Raw genomic sequence first — 20828 nt, 5'->3', positions numbered from 1 at the left:
TGAAAGTCGTTCTCCATGGCCTCCCCAAACTCCTCCCATGTCTGAGTTTTTGCCTCAGCAACCACTGAAGCTGTATTCCGCTTGGCCTGCCGGTACCTATTAGCTTCCTCCAGAGTCCCACAGGACAAAAGGGTCCTGTAGGACTCCTTCTTCAGCTTGATGGCAACCCCCACCGCCGGTGTCCACCAACGGGTTCGGGGATTGCTGCCATGACAGGCACCGACCACCTTATGGCCACAGCTCTGGTCAGCCGCCTCAACAATAGAGGCACGGAACATGACCCATTCGGACTCAATGTCCCCTACCTCCCTCAAACGTGGTCGAAGTTCTGCCGGAGGTGGGAGTTGAAGCTACTTCTGACAGGGGACTCTGCCAGACGTTACCAGCAGACCCTCACAACACGTTTGGGCCCACCAGGCCTGACTGGCATCCTCCACCACTTTGAAGCCAAATCACCACCAGGTGGTGATCAGTTGACAGCTCCGCCCCTCTCTTCACCAGAGTATCCAAGACATGTGGCCGCAAGTCCGACGACACGACCACAAATTCGATCATCGAACTGAGGCCTAGGGTGTCCTGGTGCCAAGTGCACATATGAACACCCCTATGCTTGAACATGGTGTTCGTTATGGACAATAGCACAAAAGTCCAATAACAAAACACCGCTTGGGTTCAGATCGGGGGGGCCATTCCTCCCAATCACGCCCTTCCAGGTCTCACTGTCATTGCCCACGTGAGCATTGAAGTCTTCCAGCAGTACAAGGGAGTCCCCAGAAGGTATGCCCTCTAGCACCCCCTCCAGGGACTCCAAAAAGGGTGGGTACTCCGAACTGCTGTTCGGTGCATATGCACAAACAACAGTTAGGATCCGTCCCCCCACCCGAAGGAGGAGGGAGGCTACCCTCTCGTCCACCGGGGTAAACCCCAATGTACAGGCTCCAAGTCGGGGGCAATAAGCATGCCCACACCCGCTCGGCGCCTCTCACCAGGGGCAACTCCAGAGTGGTAGAGAGTTCAGCCCCTTTCAAGGAGATTGGTTCCAGAGTCCAAGCTGTGAGTCGAGGTGAGCCCAACTATATCTAGCCGGAACCTCTTGACCTCGCACACTACCTCAATCTCCCTCCCCTTCAGAGAGGTGACATTCCACGTCCCAAGAGCCAGCTTCTGTAGCCGATGATCGGACCGCCAAGGTCCCCGCCTTCGGCCACCACCCAACTCACACTGCACCCGACCCCCTTGGCCCTTCCCATAGTTAATGTAAAAATATGGTGTGGCGATCTCCTCCCTACCCCTATCTATTTGGGTATTCTGTGGAAATGTTCATTTGACAAATTAATATTCTAACAAGAAAATGGATATTGGAATAATATGAAAGATTTTTGGACTCATGGTGTTGATTGATCTGGCTTGAAATAAAGGCTTCTTAATTCAGAGACCACTAGACCCTTAGTGGCTAATTGGCATGAATTATGGCAGCTCTCCAGCCATACTCACTTTTCCCTAATTTTATAATTCACGTCAGCTCTGAAAGGCACAATTTTTATATAAAAATGTATACTTATCCCTCTGGAATAAATAGAAGGCATCTGGTTTGAAAATGTCTCACTGTGAGGTCTTCAGCCCCATGAAGAAGTCTCAGTGTACAGAGTATGGGCATGCTGACAGTTATATGGAGGCTCTTTTTGATCATTTGAAGCAGTTTGTGGTCAAGCATCTCTCTGCCATGCGCAGACTCCAAAGTGGCATGCAAGAAATTAAAACTGAGCAAAAGATGATTTCTTCAGAGTGTAAAACGCTGCTGGAAACAATCCATTACCATGACAGACAGATTACTTTGCTGGATAGTTAGGTGATGGCATTAACTGGAAGACAGATATTGCAGAAGCAGTGTTCGCATCCTGTGAATTGAAAGGAATACTGAAAGTGGAAATGCCATTGAATTTCAAAACAAATACACCTAATCACAATTCATCCCATCTGAGACCATTAATATTAAAAGGTTTATCAACCTTAATGACTGCCAGAATTTTTTTAAGAAGGCTAGAAAGACCTTTAACCTGTCCTTTGAAGGCCAACAGATTTTTACTGCAGTTTTTTCTTGACTTCAGTTCAGCAACAGTTCAAGTCAGGAAGGCTATGGCTCCAATCATGTGCACGCCGACTAGGATTGCAATCTTTTTTGCTGTACCCGACCCTCCTCAAGATTTCACATGCTTCAGGATACATAATGTTTGATTACACAAATTGTGCATCTAAATCCATCAATGACTTTCAAGCTATAGGCGTTTTTCCCTTTTAATGGATGCTATTTGTTTTTTTTCACTCTTGTAAGGTACATTTTCTCTGCTAAGCTTCTGGGGACAATCGCTTGTCGTTGCTGATATTCTGTCTGTCATACTGCAGGTCATCTTCTCTGTCACTAATTTATACATTCTACTAAATTCAATTTTGCAGATAATGTTGTCCTGTTTGCTTCATCAGGCCGTGATCTTCAGCTCTCTCTGGATCGGTTCGCAGCCGAGTGTGAAGCGGCTGGGATGAGAATCAGCACCTCCAAATCCGAGACCATGGTCCTCAGCCGGAAAAGGGTGGAGTGCCCTCTCAGGGTTGGTAGCGAGATACTGCCCCAAGTGGAGGAGTTCAAGTATCTCGGGGTCTTGTTCACGAGTGAGGGAAGAATGGAGCGTGAGGTCGACAGGCGGATCGGTGCGGCATCCGCAGTAATGCGGGCGTTGCATCGGTCTGTCGTGGTGAAAAAGGAGCTGAGCCGCAAGGCGAAGCTCTCAATTTACCAGTCGATCTATGTTCCTACCCTCACCTATGGTCATGAGCTATGGGTAGTGACCGAAAGAACGAGATCGCGAATACAAGCGGCTGAAATGAGTTTCCTCCGCAGGGTGTCTGGGCTTTCCCTTAAAGATAGGGTAAGAAGCTCAGTCATCCGGGAGGGGCTCAGAGTAGAGCCGCTGCTCCTCCGCATCTAGAGGAGTCAGATGAGGTGGCTCGGGCATCTGATCAGGATGCCTCCTGGACGCCTCCCTGGTGAGGTGTTCCGGGCACGTCCAACCGGGAGGAGGCCCCGGGGAAGACCCAGGACACGCTGGAGGGACTATGTCTCTCGACTGGCCTGGGAACGCCTTGGGATTCTCCCGGAAGAGCTAGAAGAAGTGGCCGGGGAGAGGGAAGTCTGGGCATCTCTGCTCAAGCTGCTGCCCCCGCGACCCGACCTCGGATAAGCGGGAGACAATGGATGGATGGATGGATACTAAATTCAACACCTTGCAAATTTTTTCAGACTCCCTTAAACATTTTTACATGTTGATGGATTACTATTAGAATGTCTTCTTGTTTCAATCTGAAGTTTCCTTGCAAACTCAGCAAAATTTTGAAGTTAATAACTGAAATATACGTGTTATGTAAGCGTTCAGATCGCACACATTCATATTTGGTTGGACGACCTCTTGTAATAACATTCTTAGGTTTTTGAGGAAGGTTTTAGTCAGCTCTTCATGCTAGTTAGCAGTGAATTTCCTTGTGGCAGACTTGCTACATTTCATTCAATTTTCTAGGACTTGTGGACCACTGGGTTCAAACTGTACCACAGATTCTCAGTGGAGCTGAGGCCATGACTCTGATCCTAGCCACTCAATACCATTTACCTTTTCACTCTTGAGACACTCCAATGTTGCTCTGGGCCTGTAAGACAGAATGTAAATGTTTTTTTTTTGTAGAAGAATGATACATGCTTTCTTACAGTGTTTTCCAATAACATGCACTGTCCATTTTTATTTTACTCTAATAAGTTGCTAAATTCATGCTAAGGAGAAAAATTCCCACAACACAATCCTGGCACCAACATATACTTCGAGGAAGGGATTGTGTCTCAGTAGACGTGATTAATGTCAGCTTTACGCCACACGCAGTGTTTTAAATATTGTCCAAATTGTTCAATTTAAGTCTCATATGACAATGGGAAGTGTTATCCAAAACTGGTTCACTCTTGCAGTTTCTAGGACAAAGGTGATTTTCTTTTGGGTAACATTTTCTTTCCTGTTATGATTTGCCATAAAAACAAATCCTGAAGAGGAAGAGAATTTGTCATGTAAAAAACGCAGCCACAAAAATCTTTTAAAGAATCTTAACCTAATAACTAGGAAGAGGTCGATGCCTTTAAACCTATTGAACCAAATGCAAAACAAAAATCTTGATCAAAGAACTAAGCACAGAGTCTCTAGCTGTTTAAGTACAAATAACAATCACTAAACCACAAATAGATATTTTACAAATTAATCCTCAATCTTGGACAAATTGCTACAAATAATGCTGACCTTTATACTGTTAGGCCAGTGATATCAGAATGTGTGACTTCTGTTGGCCATGCACCTTAACAACGCACTGCAGCATCTTAGCAATGGTCCTGACAAAATAGTGGCATCCACTAAAAATAAAATGGAGTCAAGCTAAAATTTAAAATATAGCAAAAATAAAATCAACTATACTGTAACTATAATATATATATACAGTATACTGTATATATACTGTATATATTCTTCTTCCTCCTCTTCTTCTTTTCTCACTTCTATGAGGGGTCGATTTGTGCTTGATCAACCTTCTTCAAATAGCCCTATAAACAGAGTTTCATTTGTTGACTTTAAGACATCTTATTGTACTTTTTTTATTGACCATGTGTGCTTGTAAAATAAATGCAAACTGGAACATAAATAATTAGTAATTCAGAAATGTTTGAAAATTGATACTTATTACAATATCCCAAATAGCTGATCTGTCCTCTATACATTACAGCTCTCAAGTCTTTCTATTGTGATCAGTAATGCTTGATGTATTCTGTTATAATCTATTCTCAGCTTTCTTTATGAATTCTCATGCCATACCTTTAAAGTGTTATATGCTTTTTTTTAATTTAATTTGATTATACATTTTCTGAAAGTCTTCAGCTTTAGCTTTGCTTCCATTACTACTAATTTATTATTCAATCCTGCTCCTAGGTAGCTTGAAATGTATTTGTTCATTGTATACAATAGTTTGAACACCTTATGTCCACTGGATTTTTGTAACTATTACTATCGCTTCTCTTTTGCTTATTTAGTTGACTTGGCTTTATTCAAAAAACAACTTCTCTTCGTTTTTCATTTATTCTGCCAAACCATGCTTTTATTTTCCATCTGCTTCCTGGTCAACTATTTTGCTGTAATCTCCTGTCAACAACATTTTGTTCTGGGTTTGTCTAAACTGATTACATTTTTTCAGTTTAATGATAAACCTTTGCTTCCTTATTTTTTCATTTACTGATGTTGGAATATACAGTGTAATTTGAACTATTACATTTCTTAACAGTTTTTTCCTTTTCTCTCATCAGTCTATCACAATGTTACTCAATGCTCAACAATCTATAGGCATTCCTTCTTTGCTCTTTGTATCTTTCATGACCACAGTTTCAATTTTCCTTACTTAACTTGCAACAGTCCAAGTATGTCTGGCCTGTAATTTTCAGGTTCCAATTCTTATATACCACTTCTTTTGAGAACCTCGAGGCCTTGTTGCTTTTATTCACAAACAAGATGATGAGCTGTCACAAGCACATATGCTCTCTCTTAGGCCATTTTGCAGATCCATATCCACTGAAAAAAGCAACATGGTGTTTTTTCTTTAAGTCGGTAAACATGTAGCTCTCTAGCAAGAGGACGTTTACATCCTACAAATTATCATTCAATTTTCCCTTGAATGGATAATCTGGCTGTAATGACCATGTGATGGTAATTGTCATCCTGGTGATAGTGCTACTCTCTCTTTATAAGGAGGATCAGGAACCTGTTGGGTTGTATGTCCTCAAGCATTCTTATGCGACCCTACTTATTTCCATCCATCATGTAATAATTTCTTTATCTCGTATACTGACTTCTGTGGGTATGGGTCTTCCAGAGCACACTTTATATTTGAGGGCTTATTCTGGCCTTCTGAATCTGGTGTGAAGGGTTACTCTGCCAGTGCCAGTGTGGATGTCTCTTTTTAGGAGAGGTGTATTGCCAGACATACCTTTGTAAGCAACTTTGATACGGTATGGGGAATTCACCCATTTTGATGAAATATGAAAAATGTATCCATCCAAAATTAGTTGTTGAAGTAGTTTAATTTACTATTTAAAATATCAAACTTGTAAGACAAGTTCTTTTATCTTGTTGCTGGAGTTGGACATTTAGTGAGTAAAATATATCCAGTGCTTATAGCACTATTTCTTTTATCTGTTATCGATTAAATAATAGAAATATTTGCCTTAGGCCAACGCAGTGGTGCAGTACTGTCATGGTGCAGGTTATATGTTCTCACTATGTCTGTGTAAGGATTTTTAACAGGTATCCTGGTTTTATACCCCTATCCCAAATTTATGCATGTTAGGTTAATTAGTAACCATAAATTGGGTCATTATAAGGTGAGTATGCCCAGCTATGGACAGGTTTGTTTTTTTACATTGGGACTGGTGTACTCTGAGATAACTCATTCAAGTCTATATTTATGCTAATACATAAACTGATTATCAGCTTTTAATCCAGCTGTTTATTTAAAAATTTCCAAGTTTACTGAACAGAAAAATATAACTTTAAATAGTGCTTTAGACATGGCACATTACAAGGTATTTTACAGAGCATTCAAGTATTTAATGTAAGGCAAAAATTCCAATGTTTTTGTGAATGGATGCCTTCATGCGTTTAGAGCAGCGTTTCTCAACCTTTAAGTATTTGCGACCCAAGTTTTCATAACAGTTTTAATCGCTCCCCCCCTGAAGTTTTTTTGAAAGGAGCCCACTAATACCCATTTGTTCTTTTTTAATTAATGATATATCATAGATGGCATATTTTATTATACCTACTTAACTTTTATCGACATTTATCTAACTCTATATTTATTTTTCTAGTATCAGAATGTAGTTTAAGTTAATTTGTTTTGGTTTCAATAGATGTATTTTTCATATTTTTGATTCTTGTTTTCTTTTTTTCAAATCTTTGTGCCCCCCTTTTTGTTACTTTGCGCCCCCTTAGGGGGGCCCACCCCACAAGTGGAGAGCCACTGGTTTAGAGTGTAAATATCGGAGCTCTGAGAGATGAGAAATTAAAGACAGTAATGATGTTCTGTAACATCAGCAGACAAATATGTTTATGAAACAGATACATTCACACATGGGAGTGCTGCCATAATAATAAAACTTATTGTATACATACCATCCATCAAAGTCACTTGCAACTTTCTTACTGCACTTATTTTTGCATTCTTGTCAAAGAGAGCAGGGCAGAACAGAAATAGTTCACATCAAATTTGCCATATGTGACCTTTTCACCAATGTGATATACAGTATGGAGACCAGCCAAAAACAATAAATACTTCATTCTGACCATCATGTCAACAAAACCAGTGTGTAAGAGAAATAATGAATTGTTGATATAGAAGCATTCTGACCTCATATGGGTCTCATCAGCAAACAGTTGTGCAGACTGTGAGCTGGAAATATATTTAATGTATGTGTCAGAACACACACAGGCTTACTGTCCACTGTGTGTTAATCATTGCACCTCCTCAAGTGTATGCTTCCCTGGTTTGAACTCACTAGCATTTTGCTTTTAGCTGATCTTAAAAGAGAAATCACAGCAACTCTATGAAAGGTCTTTACCTTTATTTCACAGCTTTCATCTGCCCAAAAATATAGATAGTCTTGAAAAGTGAAGTATTGTTTTACACACGTCATTATTTATTCACATTGTGTAAATACATCACTGCAAATGGCCACTAGGGTCTTACTTAGTCCATTCTGTAGTCCCGCAGGACACTGTCTTGTAATTATTAAATGAATGGTCTTTCAAAAAAAAGCCATCTGAACAAAGGAAATAATTATAGTGCATCCATAACAACTGAGCTCTCTTATTTGTTCATATGTTTCTAATTTTGAAGTAATTTGCTGAAGTTAAAGAAATGGCCCAACCGCGACTTCAGGGAGAAGACAAACGTGAAATGTCTCCATCAGGCTTATGTTGATAACAGGACAAGCAAATAGTTTACTCAGAGCAGTGGATTAAAATGAGAAATTTATTTGAGCATTACTAATTTTCTGCAGAAATCATAACACACTCAAAAAGACCTTGCAGAATAAGTACTATTATTGACAGCAAAAAGTATTTACAGCTCTCCAAAACGCAATGCCAATCTGGCAGGCGCCTTACACTCTCCGTGAACTTAAATAGGCAGAGGGCGGTCCTCCATCAGTACCTTATCATGGCATGCCTCCTGAAACTCTGTTTTATGAGGACAGGGCACATAACCAAACATATAACGAACACAACAAATAATATTTGTTTTATTATCATAACAAACTAATATTTAGCACATAATGAAAAAATGTAAATAATAATATAAGATGCAAAAAAAGAATTTGTGTCTCATTTAACTCTTTGAGGGCTGAATATTTTTTCCAAAAAACATAGTTTCTGAAAAGCAATGGTTTCACACAGAAATCAACATAAAACGTTTGTTGCTGCATGCTGCGGCTGCCAGTTTGACAAGAATGGGCGGCAGGTTTGCTGCCAGGCTGTCTTCACGAGGCTGGGGTGGCAGCACCAACAATCACGGTCTCAGTGCATTGCAATGTCATTTCTACCTCTTATCATTGTTAAATGGCAGTCCTCCTGGTGAACATTGTCAGCACCACGACTAGCTGGGGACCAGTCAGCTGAAGCTGGAACCTCACATTCGTTTTCGATCACTTGTATCAAAATCGGAGTCCGACAAGTCATAGTCCAGTTCAGAGATAACAGGCACAATGTCATCTGCAGAGTATTTTGCTTTACGCATTTGCGTTGATCTCTTGCCAGATGTCAGTTCCATTTTTGCCGTTGTTTGCACCTTACTACTCACACGAGCGCAGGAAATCTCGGTCAAACCAATGAAGCTAACTTTCCTTCTAGCAATGAGAGTCCAACTAAAACATAACAGTTGGTACTTGTCACACTTTACAGTTGGTTACCATCGTCAACTCCTCCTTTTGACAAAAGTCGACATCAGCCCTGATGGAGTTAACATGGAACAGGGTAGATAGTCCACTTCTGTACTAAAATGGTCCTTTCAACCACTCTTCTCCTGCTCTCACCTTACATTTTTTCTCCTTATTTTGACTTTCTAGCTCCAAACTCCAAACTCCACTCAATTTTGGCTGAAAAGTGCTTCTAAACTTATCGACAAATCTCTGCCAGGCATGTCCAAGCAATAACTTCCAGGTTCAGGACCAGACTCTGTAACTCCTTGGTCCATTTTCCTCTAGCAGCTCCAAAGACCCCTGCTGCCCCAAGTCTTGGCTATTAATTAAAAAAGCAGCCAACCCAAAGACCAGCTGTTTTTCATTACTGCTAGTTTGGAGCCACATGTAGTACAACTGTTAACTCTGCATCCACCTCAAGCCTAAACTAATCCAAAACTCAGTCCACAGCCAGGAGACATTGTCCCCTTTTATTGGTGGTCAAGTGTCACAAGTGAGGCTGTAAATATTGCCACTGTCAGTGCACATACCATTTGGTCCCCTCATGTCTCAGCTTGTTTCTTACACTTTCTCTTAAAAATTACATTTTGTAAATGCTAAGCACAGGATATTGACTACAGTTTTTCATATAAAGTTGGAAATAATAGGAAGCAATGTGTAATCATTTTTAAACTTTTCAGATATTTAATTTACTATTCCAAAATGGAATGCAATAACAACAGTCTTGGGTATATCACTGTGATCTCATAAAACCAAAATTCTTCACTTTCAGAAGACAACATGGAGTAAGCAGTAGACACAAGAGAGCCCAATCAGTACACTGTGAGAACTGGCAAGAAGTGGATATCCTGGATCATGCCAATAAAATTGACAGCATAGATTCCTGGATTGAGGATCTCAAGGGGGAAAACAAGGTAAGCAAAGCTGTATACGACATTTCTGTTCTATCAGTCTACCAAGATGTTACCAAGATGAACGACCATTCCAAAACTAAGTATTTATTTGGCCCATTACTTGCACAAAATGCGGTGATCAGTGTTTCTAAGATGTTAAGACTATAGCAGAATCTTGATTTTGGAGAAGGCCGAGGCACAGTACACGGATAATTCCCTATGTGTGTGAGGGAGTTTGTGCCAAGGTTTATGTTGGATGTGACCATTACATTATCAAAGTAGTAATGGGTTAATGTAAATTCATCGTGCCATATGACTTTGTTTTTATTTGTTTGGGGTGCCCTTTTCTGATTTTAAAAAAGTAGATTTTTACATTTCCTTTCAGAAGTATTTAATGATTGTTTTCCTATTTCTGTTAATTCTTCCAGGAAGCATTACAGGCGAGAGTTCAAACCTATAAAGCACCCCACCAACCCCTATACACACACACACAAACTTTTGCCGTGTGTATTTCATTAAATACCTGTGTGTAAAACAAGCACTTAGGACCCTAAGTATGTAACAAACAAAGAATGAACACAAAAATAGTGGAGATACAGTGTTCTATCATCGTGCATCTAATTTATGGAACAGTCTATCACAGCAAATTAGACAAGTTATTGAAATATTAAAAAAGCTCAATATGTCCCCTTACATTTCAAAAATTTTACATGCATCAGTTAAGTTTGCATTATTTTACCCTTCCTTTAAAATAGTAACTGAATTTACTGAGTTTGTGTGTGTGTGTTTAAATTGTTTTTGGTGGCATGATTCTGATGGAATAAGCTCCAGTACAGAAAATGGATAAATGTTTTTATTTTTTTTTACATTAAAATTTTACAGTAATTATTTTTAATAATAGCCACATCTTATTGTTTTATATATTCTTTGATACATCTGACTCTTTTATGGCATTAATTGCTACAAATGTGGCAAGGTGGTGCAATGGATGCCATTGATACTTCACATCTTCAGGGTCCTGCTTCAGATCCTGTCCAGGTCAGTATATTTGTGGGCTGTGTATGTTCTCCAAGTGTTTCCAAGAGTTTTATCTGAGTATTTCTATCCATGCTAAGTTTAATTTTAGCTTGTTAAGTGTCTCTATATTTGCCTTATATGAGCATATTCAGGTGTGTTTGCTTGAGAGTGCCCACCATTGGGCCGGCATCCTATCTAGGGTTGATTCTGCTAAATGCTCAGTGAGGACATAAAAGGTTCAACTCTTTACAATCCTGCAGTGCAATCAGCAGAAGATAGATGGCTGGATGTTGTGGGGAATGCAGATCTGACCCAGTGTCAAACCCATTTAATCAGGGTAATGGTGCCAGGACCTAACCCAGCAGTGCCTGGCACAGAGCATCAGTTCACCCCAGTTCATGAATCAAATTTATTTTTAAATTTCAATTAGTTACTGTCCAGATGCAGGGAATCAACTAAGTGTCATGAATCATATCTATTTCTGAAATTATTTTGCATAGCTAAACACCCATGCAATTTACTATAAGCCTTTGAATTGGGGTTTTTGAATAGATATTAAACAATGACAAAAGGAAGTAAGTTAAACTATTATATCTAAGCATTTATAAAATAATTAGAGTTTTTGCAACCAGAAATCTCCTCTTTGAAGCAACTCTTTTTAGACAACACCATCTTTTGCTACTGAGGACAGGGGCCTCTATGTCCAGAGAAGAAATATTTAATTGACTTTTCCGCTTCACACTTCCTAAAGGAAGAAAGAATAAACATGTTGGGTGAGATTGCATTCTTCCTGTTTTCCAAAATCATTTCCCGTTAGGAAATTAGTGCTTACTGTTTAGTAGGCCTATCTGTGTTCCAACTACTGCTGTTGTCTAAGGGGAGAATGTCATATTTCTTATCATTATCATTCAATAAGTTGTGTTTTCTGGATTGCTTCTGTTTATGTACAAGTCTGTGTACAGTTGTTATTGTTTTTATTGCAGAACTGACAATATACAGTCAAGAACATCTTACCCTACATCACAATAAGCTGCACATTTTTGGAGGCACTCCAAAGCCTTATAAAGGAAAACTTCACCAACCAGAAAACCTGCTTGTGTAGTCTCATGCTAAACTGTTATATAGCTATTATACAGGATAGTAAAAAAGTAAAGGCAACTTACTCTTCAATATTGGTTACTGTGAACAGATGAACTTAACAGCTCTGTCACTTCTCCACATAGTCTACCTGCAAGTCAATGCAGTTCTTGTATTGTTCCACAAATTTATGCATTCCTTGGAAGAAGCATCATTTTGGATTTTCCCAAATCCAGGTCTGTTCCTCTTTGTTAACTTCATCATCAGAGATGAACCTGCGACCGAGCACCTTTAAGTGGACTGAAGATGTGATAGTCACATGATGTTACATCAGAGCTGTAAGGGGGATATGGAAGACATTCCAAATGAAGCTGTTGCATTGACTTCACCGTTCCAGCTGCTGCATGAGGATGTGCGTTGCCATGGACTGTTTTTGACAGCATTCCTCTTCTTTTGCTGCGTATTGATGAATTTATGCAGGTTTCATTCCTTCACCCAAAAGAAATCTCACTATGGCATGTTGTTCAGCAATGGTATAATCCCACAGCAGAGCATGTTCATTTGATTTTGGCTTCAACTACACTAACCACAGAGCACTCCGATCAGAGTCTTTGAGCTATCCATAAGCCATCTTGAACATGTTAAATTGCATTAGCTTCTATCTGTTGTGGTTACTGCGTAATTTTCAAATCGCTTTTACTTTTTCATTTACACTCATAGCTTACAAATCCACAGATAAGCAATTGCATGTGCAAAAGTTTGTCTCTTACAAAACACACATTTCTACAGATGGCTCTTAATTTCATGTACGTTGTCTGCCTCATGTCAGCAATGGTGTTAAGCTGATATGTAATCACCATAAAGTGACTTATGACAGGCTGATTAGTGTTATTATTTTGAGCACCTTACTATAGTGAACATCTTCACAATGCCAGTTCCAAGGCTAGTTCTACTATATATTACACTTGTTCATATGCTATTTTCACTAGCAGAGAACAAACACAACAAGTTTCTCAGGGGTATGTGTTAAGTTATTTGTGAAGATGTGCTATAAAACAAGACAACTGGCAAAGAGTTCTTGCTCTTTGCAAAAGTGTCAGAATACTAACTTTAATTTTGGCCTAGACAGTACTCAGGATTTCATTAATAGTAAAGTTATGTTATTATCTAACTGCAGGAACCTATCCGTTCTAACATATGGCACTCCCAATTCCTTTTTGGGAGCTCTTGAACCCAACACTGTCGGTAATGTAACCAGATGAGCTGGACAATGAGAACACCAAACGAAGCAAGGGGAATGGTGTAAAGTGCAAAAGTGCTTTTATTAAAAACCAACAAAACAAATCCAAAGTGTTCAAATAGTGCAGTGCAATCAAAAATCATTCAGTAAATAATCCATTAAAAACAAGTGGTCCAAAATGGAGGTTAAAATAATTCCACAAATAAATCCTTTAAAACCGAGGTTAAAGTACTGGCTGGAAGCAGTCCCTTCTTTAGAAAACACTGTGCCATCTTCAGTTGGTGGCTCCCATGCTTCTCCCATCCGGGCCCTGCAACAGAGGAGTCGCCGTACCCTTACCTGCAGCTGACTTCTCCTAATGTTCTGGTAGCCTTTCGGACCCTGGCTTTGTAGGGCTCCGCCAGACAGAGACTTGGGTTCCCCCAGCGACCAGTGCGCTCACACTGGGGCTTCCACCTCCCAAGCCTCCGACTCCACTCCTTCCGCAGCAAGCCATCCGCGATTGTGGTCACTCCAGCTTCTCTGCAAAACTCAGCAGGAGTGACCCAATCCGTCTGCCCCAGGTGCCGGCCAAACACCCCACTAGGGCTCACTTCCCAGCTGCCTTCTGCTACCAGCGAGTTCGCTCTTCCTGTTTGCTCACTCGCACCGGCTCTCAGTTTCTAGCTTCCTCTTCCTCCTCCTCTAGCCTCCGTTCTCTTTTCTGATATTTTTATTTTCCCTCCGCACTCGCCCTCCTACTATATACAATGGGGACGCGGCACAGGTGTGGCAATTAGCAGCTCCCAGCATCAATCGCGGACACGGGCAAACCTACACCTGTGCACTTAAGTGTGAAATGCCCAAGACCACATCACACCGGGGAACTGCTTCAGCCACACTACCAGCTCCCTCTTTAAGCCACGAGTGAGGTGATTATTTATTTAAAACTGGCCTGTTATTCCGAGCCGCAGACCTGCTATATCACAGGCGCAATGTAGGAACAAACCCCAGACAGGATGACAGCCCATCACACACACACAAGCCAATTTATCATTGCCAATCCAACTAACCTGCATGTCTTTGGACTGTGGGAGGAAAGCAGAGCACACGGATGAAACCCACACGGACAACATGTATACTCCACACAGGGAGGACCTGGGACATGAACCCTGGTCTTCTTACTGCAAGGCAGGAGCGCTACCACTGTGCCACCCTTTAATAGTGAAGCTGACAGAACAAATTTTGAATGTTGGCAAAGCCAGGGTGCTTGATTCAAACCCAGGATGCTGGATTCATGAAGTGGCAGCATTAACCACCATGCTTCTGTCCTGCCCCATGACTTGGATTAGTTAACAGTTTCTACAAACAATAATAGCTCATTTTTATAACTATACTGACATATTTTTACTTCTGGTCATTATCATTCCACTCTTGTGATGACACTGAATGCAAGTCCCCTGTTGTGTGGCAGTTACATATAAGGTTATGACATAGTGTATTGTATGCTGCAATGTACAGGTTTTGCAAGGCTGATTATTATTGGAAACAAAAACCATACATTTATACAACAAAAAGAGCACAAATGGTTTAGTCCTTTGATTTGTGGAAAGGCTTGCAGAGGAAAACCCACATTAAATGCTTATCCCTTTCCTTATGTGCCGTTTTTAATACATTTAATTTATACAAGCTTGTCTAATGAATTTATCTGAACTCTCAAAATGAGAGCAGTGCATAAAAAATCTGTAAAAAATGTTTTTTATCTTTAAATTTGGCTATATTTTGTCAATTTATATGTAGAGATTTAAAGCAAGCAGCTTTTGGCATGACTACATTTGTTATGTCTGCCAAAGGTTGTTTCATTCTGCATCAGGGCCCTGTTTGCATGTTTTCCCTCTCCTGTGCCATTTTGTCCTGTTTGCAATACATCAGGCTAGTATGTGACCCATCACAGCCTGTAAGTGCAAAGCAATGATAAAAGTCTGGTTTGGCTGGGTACAAGGAATACCAAAAACAAGGGTGATGGAAGGCTGATTTAGAGAAGCTAGCTGATGAAAAGAGGTTGCAATAAGTAGTCCTGACAGTAACAAGGTAATCAACAAAAAAGCAAAAATGAAATGCGAAAAGACGGTGGTGAAAAGATAAAAACGCCAGAGACTGAGGTGTTGCTGTAAGAGCAGAATGAGAAACAAAAGTGGAGTGTGCTCAGGATCATGAAATAGCAGGTAAAAATAGTGAACAGGAGTGAGCAAGCGAGCTGGAGCTAGAAGAAAGGAAGCAGGCGGACAGGAATGGAGCCCTGGGAGAGTAGCTTGTGGCCGATGCTTGAGGGAGCTATGGGTTGCTCCAGCTCAGCAGCCTGGACCCAGGAGCAACCAACTTACTCTAGATTATTTGCCATGTACTGTATGTCTGAGAAGGCAGCGGGAGTCAAAGTGGAGGCTTGGTGGGCACCCTGTGGAATGGCATGGGATGGGCGGCAAGGGCACGAGCAGGACAGAAGGGTGTCTGTTCCTGCTGGATAAGGTGTCTCTGGGCTGTGAGATCCAAGTAGGATAAGCCGGGGAGACATCAGCTTTTAAAGGATTGCACCAGGGCTCATGTTTTTGTCGGCAACTTCCTGCCAAGTAATTTTAACTTTGTTTTTATTGGATTATTTAGTAGATTATTCTTAACGTCTATCAGCACCTTGATTTTTTATGGATTATTTATTTATTTAACTTTTTTGCACAGCACTGTTTTAAACACTTTGGTTTTTGGATTGTTTTAGTAAAAGCGCTTGGCACCTTTATGCACCTACCCCTTACTCTGTGTGAGTGTCCTAATCCATTTGGGTACGTTATCGGTGGTAACGGATTCAATAGGCTTCCCGGAAGGACCCATTAGTGTGAGGCCTAACCACACCGTCACATGTGGTCATTGAAAAAATAAAGCATTAACATCAAAGTTCACGTACAATGCTGACTAGACCCTCTTTTTCTCGTTATTTACTCTGCCATTGTTCAAATAGAAGATCTCAGTAATTTTAAGAAAGGTTCGATTGTTGGAGCCCATTTTGTGGAAGAATTCAATAGATAATAAGGATAGTGCAGGCCTATGAGAAAGGCATCGATAGACAAATAATTAATAATAAATGATTGTGGTGATGATCTGATTTGTGGGGAAGTGAAACAGATTTGACAGATTATCCACAGGATGAAAAGCAGAGGAAATTATAAGAAGGAATGAACTGCAATGATTGGAGGGCACAGGGAAGCCAAGAGGATGATGTAGTGGCATATGGCATTACTCTCATTATTGTAAATCAATCATTTTCATTGGGGAGAAAAGATATCAAGTTTCATGAAGTTATACTGTGTTTTCTAAGAACAGCTATTAAGCAGACCACAGTGCAGTATTTCCCAAAGGTCTATTTTGATTTTCTTCTGTACCATTAAAGTGATGTTACTTTTTTCATTAATAGGGGAAATAAATACCTCTCAGAGTTGTTTCTGAAATATATCAAACATGTGCAAGTAACTCTTCAGGCTTTGCCTGCAACTGAGCTGTTTTTGTTCTTCCCTTTTTTGCAGACAGTTAGCAGGCTAGTTATACAGAACGCCAATGTCTCTGTGGTGTACAAGTGCTCTGCTGCTAACAAAGTGGACAAAGACGAGAGGGACATCTACTTCTATGTAACTAGTAGGTATCCTGTAACATACTGATTTAAGTTTATGTACACTACACAGTGAATATGGATTTGATTTATAATTTGTTAAGATGCGTATTAGGACCAAATCCAGAGCATTTTTTGGTATCTGATAAAATGCTAAAATAACATTTTAAATTCTAGTTGGCACTGCTTGTATCATACTTAAGCACAGAATAATGTCAAGGAGGTCAAGATAACACAATAGGTTAACATAATTCATTTAAAAAATTACAACAAAAGGGATACACAAAAAGGAGAAAACAAAGTATAAACAACACAAAACATCAAAACCTTATAGCCACCTCCATGAGTCCAGAATCCCAGACTCCACCACAGCACTCCCCTTCACTTCTTATGAATTAGTTGTTTGGCCTGTCATCCTCCCACCAGTTAATTGCTCATCTTTTCGTGCCTTCATACTTGGCATACCTATGGTTGTTAAGGGGCTTTAATTTAACAACTTGCAGCCTTTCCTGACCAATTCTAAAATCATTCCCAGGTTTATGAAAAGCAGTACATCTACACCTGCGTTTTTGAGCCTTTTCAATACATAAATAGGCTAAGTGCCCCTACACTCTTTCAGATCCCTGTTTGGTTAGCAAGGCAGCGTGACTGGTTACTTGTTTGTTGAGGTCTCTGTACCCTCTAGCAGCCAGAAAGTGTCTCTCCCTGATGTCTGCCACCTAATTAGTAGTCACCACTACTTGTGTCTCTATCCAGTAACCATCTTCTTCTTCTGTAGGTTCCTGTCTACTGCTTGCCTGAGCCACCTAAAACAGCTATAGTACATACCAACCCCCTGACAGTGCCCTTCATTTTACATTTGCAACACATGAGATGTCCCTGCCAGTCCAGGCTCCTCTCTGCCCTTTATCATTTACTATTGTCTACAGTTCTCTTGCTTACTTACATGCACATCATAGTTTATTCAGTAGCTGGATGTATACTGTAGATATATTCCACAAGAGTGGCATTTAATACCAAGTTTTATTTGTCCAGTTTTTATGCCAAAGCAGGAGGCATTTTTCTAACAATAGTTCTAATAATAACTGTGTTCATAACAATTACTTATGAACACTTTGAAATCACTTCACTTTTTCTTGTCCAGCACCTCCTAACTCACGGGTACAAAAAATATATACCATTTAATACATCTTGATGTCTAGTTATGCAAGACATTGAGCACCACCTCCCATTTTTGGCTCTCTAAACCCTCATTTTACTCCATTTTTGAATCTTATTTTGTGCAGGAAATTACATCTTTATGATAAATAGTGAACCAATAGGTGTTCTCAGCAAAAATGATCAAAAGAAGTTGAAGTTGTGCATCCTGCATCAATCGACCCCAGGGGTTCAACCCCAAATACTATTTGAGGAGTCAGTTATCCCTTTACATAAATCTTTGAAAAAATGGGGATCTGTAATATGGACATGTGGAGTATCGTTTTGTGCTGTTTTAAGGTTCCCGATCACAAAAATAATATTTCTGATATTTGATTCTTTACTGGTGGTCCTAGCCTTTTAAGGGACACTTGCAGAAGGTTGAAAATTACACATTTCAAACATAAGAATGTGAAATTTAATTTTATTTTAAAGTCAGTGATTATGAATATGATGTCATTTTTTAATATTTCATTGAGATTTAGCCTTTTTTGGGCCTTTATCAGTGGGTGACAAATTACAAATTTCTATACCAATCAAGAAGATTTAGAATTTAAACATTTAAATTGAAGAACATTTTTTAATATTTCAAGCATCGGACACAGCCATTCGTATTTATTATATACTTCTACCTCATGAAGTAATTATATTTCTTATGAATACCCCAAATTAGGGCAACTTATGCTAACTCAGACATTTTTAATTTTAGGTGAAGTTAGATTTGATGAGGAAACTTTTAGCACTAGGCAAAATATGCAAAGTGAGCAGCCTAATGTATAATTCAATCATAATTGATTTTAGACTTTACAGTATATCTGCCTGTAAAGCAGCATTCATCCTAAACCACATCAGTACCAATCTTTTACCTAAAGCTGCCTGAAAAAACAAAATTAAATTACAGTTTAAAGATAGTAACGCATGTTGAAAAGCCATCATATGTAAAGTTTTTGAAAGTCATATATTTTTCTTTTCTTCTCTTCATTGAGTTTATTCTAAAAATGTGGATGAAAATTAACTTCACATATTACCATTTTGAAAAAAAATTGTGACTCTTTCAGTATTTCTGCAGACATGTGTCAATATAAAAAACAAACTGTGTGATGGAAACTGCTCAAAACCTATACACTAAGCTAAAAAAATATATATATACAACACTTGTCCATTTTCCTTTGCCCGTTTATTTCTATTTATTTTCTGCTTTCCCTGGCAGCGATTCCAGAGGGCTTTGGCATTGACCTGTACCCATCAGAAGAACCAATAGAGCAGCAGCTTGTCAGCCTAAAGTGTAGTGCAGATAACTACACTTATGAGAACTTGCAGTGGTACAGGCTGGGCTCCCAAGTCCTGCAGGACGACCATGGAAACCCTCTGATTCCTGAATGCAAAAGCGTCCACAAGTATGCTGACCGCCAGCAAGGCAACCTCACCTTTAATGAAGCAACTAACAGCTGGATTCTGGAGGTCAATATCTCACACATTCAATTGAATGATGAAGGAGATTATGTGTGTGAAGTGCAAAACCGCAGGACAGGAGAGCGACACTGCCATCGCAAATACATCACTGTGCAAGGTAGGATCCCAAATGCGGAAAACAGAGTTTTTAGTGGATCATTATTTGAGTGCAGATGGAAAGGCCTACCTTGACTGGGGTGGCCACTTTGAAGTTTCATGATATTAGAATATATAGTTATAATTTAATTTAAAACTACTTTCAGATTGGACAATTGAATTATTCATGGTTGATTACCTTAAAATATAAATCAAGATGTGTTTTTGCTTTGTAAATATTTGTCCAATTGATAATGTCTTTGATAGATTCTTGTTACTGAAAACAAATTAGCTAGTTTTGTAGATCCTTATGATGATCAATTTTGTAACCTTGTTCTATAAAAGTTGGTCATGAACAGTTCCTCAGACTAATGTTTATTAGATTATCTTGACCTCTTTTATAGGTCACTATCAATAAAAGCATCTGTTAATGTGAATAAATGTAAAGTCAATACTTGGGTGACCCAGCTAGAGTTGATCAGACCACAGCCCACAGCTCACTGCTCCTGAGCGACAGCTGTGTAGTGGCCTCTGTGATTGGTTCTGATGGACTGTTTTCTGATATGAACTCCTGATACTGTATGTATGCACCCAATAAGTCACTTTTGTTCTGATGTACCAACTGTCACTTGGTTGATGTGAAAAGTTACAAACAAGCACTGAGTATAGATTGCTACTCATCCTTTTGGGTGTGGGTGCGGCTCGTATTCTATATAAAATTTGCTATTCAGTGTTCCCATGTACAATGTAAATGTTCTTAAATACTCTGTGTTGCATCTCTCGCTCTTTTCTTAACAGCCCAGGAGGCACCCCGGCTTCGGCAGAATTTGGTTAACCAAACAGTGAATGTCAGTGAGTCCATGCTGATGAAATGTGATGTAGTGGGCACGCCTGCCCCTCAGATTTCTTGGTTTAAGGATGAAAAGCCTCTTTATGAAATGTCAGGTAAAATGCTTGGATATTTCATCACTGAGACACTTTGAAGCTTCCAAAACAGAAGACTTCATTATCAGTCTTTACAAAAAAATGAGGCGGCACCAGCTGATGCCAGCACGTGTTTAAGATCTGTGCACTGCCATAATTTTCTTTGGCTCCCTCTGAATCTCTCAGTAAAGATGGAAGGATGTGGTCAGATCTTTAGAAGGGCTAACACAATGCTGCCTGGGTGATAACCTCAGTTTGTAT

General features: G+C 39.8%; 1 protein-coding gene across 1 annotated transcript in view; it reads left to right on the top strand.

The window, feature by feature from the left end:
- Positions 1 to 20828, top strand: part of flt4 (fms related receptor tyrosine kinase 4) — a 191221-nt gene that overhangs the window by 135689 nt on the left and 34704 nt on the right. The window contains exons 11-14 of the mRNA XM_028813757.2: positions 9810 to 9951; positions 16816 to 16924; positions 19306 to 19665; positions 20442 to 20588. Of these exons, the coding sequence (XP_028669590.1) occupies positions 9810 to 9951; positions 16816 to 16924; positions 19306 to 19665; positions 20442 to 20588 (758 nt within the window). The remainder of the gene's footprint in view (positions 1 to 9809; positions 9952 to 16815; positions 16925 to 19305; positions 19666 to 20441; positions 20589 to 20828) is intronic.

Source organism: Erpetoichthys calabaricus, chromosome 11, assembly GCF_900747795.2.
Source record: "Erpetoichthys calabaricus chromosome 11, fErpCal1.3, whole genome shotgun sequence".
Classification (NCBI taxonomy): domain Eukaryota; kingdom Metazoa; phylum Chordata; class Cladistia; order Polypteriformes; family Polypteridae; genus Erpetoichthys; species Erpetoichthys calabaricus.
The sequence above is the reverse complement of the archived record's forward strand: the minus strand, read 5'-3'. Positions and strand labels throughout refer to the sequence as shown.